At 38.3% G+C, this 9,666-nt stretch overlaps 1 protein-coding gene across 1 annotated transcript; it reads left to right on the top strand.

The window, feature by feature from the left end:
- The first annotated feature begins 301 nt into the window (after positions 1 to 301).
- Positions 302 to 9,210, top strand: CLBA1 (clathrin binding box of aftiphilin containing 1). The gene is made up of 5 exons (XM_009484766.2): positions 302 to 858; positions 4,332 to 4,480; positions 5,969 to 6,098; positions 7,370 to 7,483; positions 8,940 to 9,210. The coding sequence occupies exons 1-5, from the start codon at positions 406 to 408 to the stop codon at positions 9,105 to 9,107; spliced, it is 1,014 nt and encodes a 337-aa protein (XP_009483041.2). The 5' UTR covers positions 302 to 405; the 3' UTR covers positions 9,108 to 9,210.
- Positions 9,211 to 9,666: the final 456 nt, after the last annotated feature.

Raw genomic sequence — 9,666 nt, forward strand, 5'->3', positions numbered from 1 at the left:
TAATGGTGTGGGCAGATAGTTAAGTGTAAATTTTGAATAGTTTTGCCTACAGCGATTTTCAGTTGTCTAATACTGGAATGTGTTTATTTTAACCTGAGCATTCTTTCTCCTACTTTATCAGCAGTCTTTCTTTATTCCTACACAGCCCTTATCACAGAAGTATTTATTTATAATTCTTTCTTTGCAGGCGAATATCCCGCACAGAAAGTCAGATCGAATAATATGCGCATGCTGATTACTAGAGGAGAGGCTGAAGGACATCCTGTTTTGATTTAGCAGTGGTGGTGTTCTTTGGGGTGAAATGAAGAATTTGATTCTGTTTTGGAAATATTCAGACTTGTAATGCAACTGAAATTCAGTAGCCTGATTGCAGTACAGATCTGAACAAATGACTTTTTCTTAAAGATGCAGAACCTGTCACTAGTGGAAAGTCTTACTAATACAGACACATCACACTGGACGTCTCTAAAAGACATAGCAGTGGAAGTAGGTGGTGTGTCGCTCAGTGAGAGTGAGTGTAACTCGAACGAAAGGACAAATAGTGAAGGAACCATCAATCTGGAAGTGCAGCAAAGCCTCCCTGCAGCGAATAGCCAAGGGAGAAGTTGTGAGGGGTTTTCTGAGAGCAGTTACAGCACCTCAGAACCCAGCGGCTGCTGGGGTGATTTTGAAGGCTTCAAGGAGTCCTTAGACAGGTCAGAGACATTCAGTCATAATCTTGAAGTTTTGGCGAAGTCAACAAAAACTTCCAGACTTGATTCGGACTTAAGCAGGGGACATTGCAGCACTTCTGCTGGTCGCTTTTCTGAGCTACCTCTACACAGTGGGGAACGGGAGGCTTCGAGCTCTCTGAATGAGGTATGTGTTAATAGTAAACCAAAGACCAGAAATGTTTGTGTTACTGCTTCCTACATCTCAAGATCTGTATCTGAATGTCTTCTCTATAGAGGGTAATGCTGTACAGGGAGAGAAACTGTCAAGCTACTTTGTAGCTAACTCAAGTGGAACAAAAGCGACTTCTTTACAGTATTTGACAAATACTTAAGTTATCCTGCTGGAGAGCTTTAAAGAATGTAATGCGCTACTTTGCTTCTAGACACTAGGAAAAAGTAAGCACGTAGAAACGATGAACCTTGCCCTGAGGCACACGCGATTTGAAAGCTAGCCAAGAATGAGCACAGGAAACAAAAAAATCGGGAAGGTGGGTAGCAAAAACAGAGTGGGCAAAAAGTCTGTGAGTTGCCCGCAAGCTTATTGAAGTAAACCAACATCACATTGAGTTAGAAATTGGCAAACCCAAAAACTTTTCTTATTCAATATACTGCCTGAATAATCCAACATCTGGAATTTTAGGCTGATTGTGGGTAGAAGTCAGTGACAAAAAAGAATAGAAATAATTTAATATCATTCATTTTTTAGCATAGGATGTTACATTCGCTCGTACAATGTTAGAACTAATAATCTGAATAAAAATCAGCACAAAAAAAGGTTCAGGTTAAGGGTTATACCTTGTTGCAATTAATGTGTTTCCATGTTTACCAAACATGCATCACCAAAGCGAAGCAAGGCAACAAAAGGAAAATAAGAATGTACAAATACGAAACAAAACGCCCTCATTCCTATGACTTTTATCCTAAATTAAAACAGTTGAAAAAAGAGAGCAATCGACTAAGACTTCCACGGTGTTAATCAGCAGCAGTAATAGCTTACTGCCTGTAGTCTGTTAGATGAGTTTCAGCATGTGTGGGGAACTGAGGGTTTTCTGGAGACAGGCTCTCTTGCCCTTGCCTGGGGACTTTACCTGTTGCAGAGGTGTTACTAGGGAAAGCACAAAGATGCACGGGGGGGGGTGAGTTGTCCAGCACTGATGGAGTGGAGATCACAAGATACCTGGTTATTGGTATGTATAAAAAGAGAAATTAAATTGTTCTTAATGCTGGAAATTGGGGACAAGAAGTCTTACGCTGAAAAAAGAGAGTATGTAATGACTGGAGCTGAAACAGAATATAGCAGATTGTTTTGTTTCTTTACAAAAGCAGTAGATCTTAATCTTACTGAAGCCTTTGCTTTATTTTTGCATTTATTAAAGGCAAAAGGAAATGTCCAGTATGAGCTAAATAAGTTAACCGTGCTAGAGTTTCAAGTTGTCTTTTCTTGTCTCAAGGTAGAGGAAGAGCTGCAGAGCTGTTGGAAGTTTCTTTGGGTGTAGAATATACGTGTAGCTTGTCCTTCATCCCTGTGCTTTTTGCATTGTTTGTTTGAAATCATAAACTCTTGAGGTTGGGGCTCTGTCTTCTGTACGGTCAATGGAAGGGACCTCTAGAGATCTCTGAGGTCAGAGGTCTGACCTTCAGTATCTAATGCTTCAGTTAATTAAACGATGTCAGTATGGAGCAGAATCATGTATTTTAAGATGAAAACAATCACTGGTTTCCTTGCAGTAACTGGATATTTTGCCTACGTGATTGAATAACTTTTAAGGATTTTTCATGTGTTCTTTAAATATTGGCCTTTGTGAGAGGGACTAGTGCACTTGCTTAAGCACTGAAGTATTCTGATATAATAGGATCTAGAGGATTTAGTCAAAAAGCACAGATGGGAAATTTGTGCATTCATATTTTCGTAATCAGTACAAAGCTACAAGGTAAATGGAAATATACCCAAATGTTGTTTTAGAAACACCCACTGAAGTAGACAGTAATAAAGGTAATAAAAAAAAAAAAATCTTGCATTTTTCATCTGGCTTGGCTAAATGGTAAGCCAGGGACTTGTATGTGTGTCGGAGTAACATCACAGGCTCTAAGAAGATATTACAAATGAGGCAGACCTGTGCTTCCCTCAATTCACACTTCTGTGGCTGTAATTCTGCCCTCCCCGCCAAAATCCAGGAGCAGCTGCCTGACTTTTCTTTAGCTCCTGTCCCATTTAGGTTTTGGTACCTATTTGGAAGGTTTTTCTCTTTGACTTTGACTCTCCATGTATGCTTTGGCAAGTGTGCTTTCACAGAATTCTGTTTCTCAGACATCTTTCTCCTCCATATAGTATCCCTGTTGTAAGTTAAGTCTACTGAAATAATTTAAAAATTAAAGTATTATGACACTTCGGGCAAGATTCAAAGGATTTTACCCAGGAGTCTTTGAACGTCCCCGCAGTCACCCGTCAGGATAGGCAGTTTAGCAAGGCCTTACTTCAGGAGGGAGAGGTGTGGGGCACAAATTCTAGTTCTAGAAGGATGCTCAGAAGTACAGAAGCCTTCTACCAGCTCTGTTGATTTTGCCCACTCATGATTAGATTAAATCGTGCTCTCTCTAAATATTCACTGCATTCATCTGAGTTTCATGAAACTGTGGAAATATCTCAATTTTTTTCAGCTGCTTAAATTACAATTAAATGAGGCTGTCAAAATACGGAGTATCCATACTTATGTTTTTCAGATTAAATTGTTGATTGCTACGGAAAGAAAACAAGCTGACTGGTTTCATTCTCTAGTTTTCACACAGCATTGCTGCCCCTGGCTTGCAGTCCCTCTGCAGGGGGTTGAAGTCAACTAATTGCTTTGATTTAGAAAATTGCAGTAATTCCTTCTTTGAAGGAATAAAAGGAAAAAGCTTCTGAACCAGATGGCATGATAACATCCCTTTAGGATAGGATGTAAATTATGCACATTTTTCCTTGTATATGTATTTCTTAGTCTTCAGATAACCCTGTTACTGCCAGTAGGCCTGTTTGGATCACTCATTTGGCCCTGTTCAGCCCTCCAAACCCCCTTCTCATCACTGCTGGAGGAGGAACAAGTATATAAATCTGGCTCTGAGTTCTAACATGGGCTGGAACACGGTTGGTGCAAATGCAAGGATGTGGAGACATACTGACCCCAGCTTTTATGCGGACATACACAGTGCAAGTATTTATGAGTAACTATAGCATTTAGTAGTTATGTTACACTTGGCTGAATTAGGTGTGTTCGAATACTAAGTTAGCAAAACAAGCTTTTGAATTGATGTATACATCGGTTTTGACCTGGACTGAATTAGCTGAGCCGAAGAAGGAGTCTTGAGTTCTAATAGGCAAACCAACATGTAACTTGGTAGCTGGGAAGCTAGAGACTAGGGTTCATCAGAAACTCTTGGACTCATTTCTCCTCTAATTCTAGGTAAATACTCAAAACACTCAGCTATGGGCTCAGTCTGTCTGTGCCATTAATATTAATACAAATTTTAAAAACAATCAATAATACAGTCTCTAGAAACATTGTAGTCTTTGGACTAGGTGCTTCATGGACTGTGGGGATGGCCTGTATAACATATGTAATAAAACTCTGTCTTTTCTAGGCAAACCGCAGCTATGAGGATATATTTAAGTTGGGCTTTCCAGAAGTCTTTGTATCACAGTCCAGAGAGAGCATAAGAAGCTTAGATCAAGTACTTGATACAAATAATGAAGATATTGGGATTCCTGAACTTATGAAGAATCAGCACTGGTAATGAGTTTAGATCAACAGTTTTAAAAAAAAAAAAAATTTAAAAAGTCCTCAGCAATTACACTGTTTATTTCACAATGTAAAAATCAGTGGTACTTGCAGGTGACCTTAAAAATCTTTTTAATTACTATGCCCTTACCAATTTTGTATTGTGTTGTTAAAGGAAACGGATTGTGTTTTAGCCATTGAAAAACAAGGAAAGGAATATATCACAATTACAAATTCCTGCTTGGGGTTTTTCCTGCTCTTGGTGTGCCTTCTTATGACTAAGCCTTTGGAATGCCAGAACACCCAACAGGCAGCCTGCTCTTCCTGTTCGCTTGTCCTTTCTTTACAACACATCCAATTTATTTCTCCATCTTCTGAGGCAGGAGCATTGCTGCTGCTTCTACTGACAACCCACTCGCTCCCCCCCCCAGTTTTCCCAGGTGGTAGCTGCTTCTCATGTTTAACCAGATGTGCTTCAGAATCTGTGGTGCATCTGGCTTCTTTCCTGGGGTTATGTTAATAGCAATTAATATCATTAACTTAGCTTTCTCTTAAGACAGCTGAAACGCTTTTAGATTTGTTACATGTTTTTGAAGGATCAGCAGCTTCTGAGCAGTATTGCAGTTACTGAACAGTATTGTAGTTATTTTTGCATACATTTGAGGCTTTGTATATCTAGAAAGCTGGGTCAGACCATACTTTGGAAATGTCATAAGAATCACAAGAAATACAGTTAAAACATTTAATGTGGGCATATTTTCGGCAAGCTCCTTGTATATGCGTTATATTTTAATCAGCCTCAAACTTGTGGAGAAATGTATATATGTAAAAGGGACTGCAATATTATAGCAGAGTACCAACTACAGACAAAAAAGCCCTGATCTACTCTGGTGAAAAACTAAGATCAATGTTAATTGCATCAAGTACAAAGCAAAAAGCAACTAGATTTATATAGGATGAATGCAGTGTAAGAACCCAAAGTATTATGCAGAGGGAACTCTAATACTCACTGTTTCAGTAGTGTGTGCCTTTGGCTTGTTTTGTAGTACCTACATGTCCAGAGCAGATGCAGGTCACCCACCGGAGCAGCAGGCTGCTGCGGTGGAGGAGCATGAGTGACAGGAAGGAGAAAGGTTTGAGAGACGGAAAATGCAAAGTGCAGAATTAATAGGGCTGAACTCTGCCCACATTTCACAGAAGCAATTGAATCATCCGAGCTGTTGGCATATAACAATCTCTGAAATATGCTTCTAATGCACTTCTTATCTGAGAAGCCCAAACATACAGTTATGTTGACTTACCATTTCCGTTAATTGTCATGCAAGCTTATTAGTACATTGGGTTGATAGTTTGAACAAATGTAGAAATAGTTTTAAGTAAGTTGCTTTTTAGATCAAGGTAGGCTAGTACACGACTATATGCAGTGAGAATAACTAAATTATATACATCTTCTGGAAACTTTGTACACCTTATAACCTCAGACTGTGTTTTCTTTCCTAGCATTGATTCTGGAAACATATGGAGAACACTTAGAGACTTTGATAATACCCCCAGCTTAAGACATCCCTGGAGTAAATCTCATTGCCAAGAAAACCTCTTGAGTGTTCTTGGAATAGATGCAAACCAAAAGGTAATTGAACAACAGTTTGTTAGTATGCCAGTATAAACACTTGGTTATGAATCTGATTTTCTGTAAGCTACACATGCAGATGCATGAGGAACTAGATCTGGGTGAGCCATAGGGTTTTTTACAGAGAGACTTTTAAAATGAGAGTCCAGTGTTTTCTCATCATTATGTGTAACTAAGTATGAAGTTGTGTAGGATCAAATTTTGATTGGCTTTACATTGAAGTCTCTGTTACGTAGCACCCTGTTGCATTAGGTGATACATTCAGCTTTAGTATAGGTGTAGAATTAGCTTTCAGATGTGTGTACAATAAGATGGTTTTCTTTTTTGCACAGAGTATGAGAAAATTGTTAGCCTCTAATATCTTTCCACTAAGTGAAAATCAGATTTGAATCAGAGAGGCTGTTAAAGTAATTACTGGACGTTTTTACTGTATACGAACTGAAAGTGTGTTCCACTTCCCTTTTACTCAGATTATTCTATCTGTTTTTGCAAGGCTTGAGGGAGAGTATGTTTTAAACTGAATCGAGACCAAACCAACAGTAGAGATATCTCTTTTTGAGATCTTTCAATAATCTCTTGTTTTGAGAAGATAAAGGTATCAGAGATGGTTTAGTATTCAATCTGGTCATTTAGTTGGGGTGAGTTAGCCACATGTGGTTTTCAGTAGTAACTGTTTCAATTGATAATTTGATGGCTGAAGCATGGGGGGGTACTGCATTCAATTTTGATTTAATGGACATACTTGTTATATACAAGTTATATACAAGCAAAACGACAGCGCTGAAGGTATAGGACCTATTCTGCACTTCAAAGTTACTTTTATGGAACCATCACTTAAGAGGAGAGAATGGGAGACATTTCTCAAACATAGTTAAACTCCCCTTCTATTCCTTTCTTGCCCATAGATACACCGGCATTAAATCAATGCACAGGCAGCTTAACATCACTGCATCTTTTCTGTTACTGGAAGATTATATTGCTTTTAACAGTGCTGCCAATCATGTATTTCTCAGCTATTTTCTGGTGTACGTTAAGGTTAATTTTAATTGGAAATGGCTTTTTTGTTAATTTGTCACAGTTAGATTCATGTGTGTAGAACTTGTTTTGGCATAAAATTGTTTTAATGCAAGGGGGGCACATGATAAATCAAAATACAGCTTCAGAAAGTAAGATGTAGTGGTTATTGTTATTTGAGAGAAACTTCTCTTTAGGTTATATGCCTTCAGATCAGATAGAAATTCATAGAGAAAATGTAAATTATGTTTTACTAGGACTTTTCAGAGAGCCAGGATGACATTTTTGAGGAATCAAATGTTAAAGATAATGAGGACTTCAGATTTGATGGATTCAGTATTAATGACTGCAAAGAAGTGATCCAGACCAAGGTAAGAATTGCTCTGAAAGTCAGTACTTCAGAGAACCAGAGCATCTTTCACACATTCCTCTGTGCTGTAGCCAGCTGTTGAAACATGGGTTCTAATGTAGTGATTTGGTCCTGGTATGATTGTTTGGATGTGGAATTGTTTTTTGCTCTTTGAAACCTGTCTGACAGCTGTAGACAGGTACAGTATAACATACCAAATGCAAAGCAACGTAATATGGGGGATACTGAAATGTGAGGTTATTCATTACGTAAGCTGGATATTAGGCCAAATTACTTATTGGTTGGGAGACAGCAGTGATATATAGAATCTAGTCGGGATGCTCTGATGACAGAGAGATTAGTGTGTCTGTAGAAGGATCAACACTTTGATCACTGAGAATGGTGATTGTAACTCACTCCTAAAATACAAAGCTGGTGGAGAAGAAACTGCGTTCAGCCTTGCATTTCAGATACTCTTAATGATTCAGATTTGGTTTGTTCACTTGAGGAGAAAACAGGAGCTACTTAAGGAGGAAGGCAGAAGTGATGTTATAAGTACAAGGATTTGAGAACATTACTGGTTTTAAGCTGTGTTACAAAACATAGCAAGAAATGAAATTGAAATACTTTGTTGTTAGTCCATTTATGTCTTTGGTCAAACAGACCCTAATAGGCTGTAAGAACAGGCTTTATCAGTCTGTTTCTTTCTTGCTAAAGCAATGCAAGTTGGAAGGAAAATTCTGTCATTCCCCATTGCTTTAAAAAAAAAAAAATCAGTCATGTTCCATTTTTAACAAAGGATTTTGGGTGAATATTCTTAACACAAGGTCCCTTCCTCATCAGAGAATAAATTTGAGCAACTGTTGTTGCTCTGGAGATGCATAGCTTGAGGCACACTTTCATTGCTATGTTTTGTTCTATTTACTGCATTGGACACTGAAGGTGTGTACCGTTCTGGGAACCTTGTACATCAGAGCTGTTAGGCTGGAGAGTTCAGAAAGAAAACCAAAAGAGACTGTCCAGCTTATTCCTTCATAATTCAGTTCTGCTTTCTTCAATGAGTACATGAGGGTGGGATCACAGCAGCTGACACGTACTTGGAAATGTGTAAAATACAGGGACAGGGTTTAGGCAAAGGAGAGGTGGCTCAAGGTAGTTGAAGAAGGAGTAAAAGTAAAAAGAATCATGACACAAAGTTAAGGTAAATTGACAGTATTTTTCTGGAGTAGCTTCTGAAGGGAACGAACAAGCCCTGCAGCTTGATGTCTCAAAGTAAAGCTCATTAGGAAATGTGTGTTGCCATTTCTAATTTGTAAGTTAAATCATTCCATCTATCTTCCTAGTTATGTAATTATTTTTTTTTTTCTTATGCCAATTTTATTTTTAGGAAATTGTGTAAAAATAAGATCAAAATACACTAAGTGATTAACTTTCCATATAATGGAAAAAAATTAACCTAGTTTTTCTTTTTCACTCAGCTTTCTGTATCACCAGATCCCAGACATGGTCGTCTTTTCACCTGTAACCTCTTTTTGAAAACCACATTGTCAAATGGAAATATGCAATATATAACAATCCCAAGGAAGAAGCACATTTTTGCTACACACAACCTAAAACCGAAATTTTTCAGTAGTGATGTTTGTTGAATGAAATGCACTTTAAAATCTTTTTTTTTTCTGTTTTGAACTGAATGCAGTTTACCTTCATTTTGTTACTGGCTTGGTACTATAAGACTACATATGTTCTTTAGGAAAGTGACATATTATTACTGTATATGAAGTACCTAAAGCCACATTATTAGAAGATATTTATCCTATTTAGTTGTGAAGTCAAAGAGGTAATTTTGCCCTGCCAAGTTTTGCTGCAGAGTCGTGTCTCTTACAGTAAATCCAGCTGCACTCACACTTTAAAGATACTCTGGTGGACTGCTCTCCTGAACTACTGACCTTTCAGGTCTTAATGCCTCTTCGATCAAAAACCTTGTTTCCCTGCCGAAATCTGCACACACCTCAGGTGTGTTGTAAAGTGTGCCTTGTCGCTGTCTCTCCTCATATTCGGTCCAGTTTGGATCAGCTGAGATCTGTTACTTTGCCACTGCTGAACATCGTGAGGGGAGCCTTCCACATCTGGTGGCTTTCACTGGGGTTTAGGAAAATAAAACTGTTTTAACTTCTGTCTGATAAAGCCTACTGTGGTAATATGGGT

The sequence above is a fragment of the Pelecanus crispus genome, chromosome 6 (assembly GCF_030463565.1).
Source record: "Pelecanus crispus isolate bPelCri1 chromosome 6, bPelCri1.pri, whole genome shotgun sequence".
In the NCBI taxonomy this organism is placed as follows: Eukaryota; Metazoa; Chordata; class Aves; order Pelecaniformes; family Pelecanidae; genus Pelecanus; species Pelecanus crispus.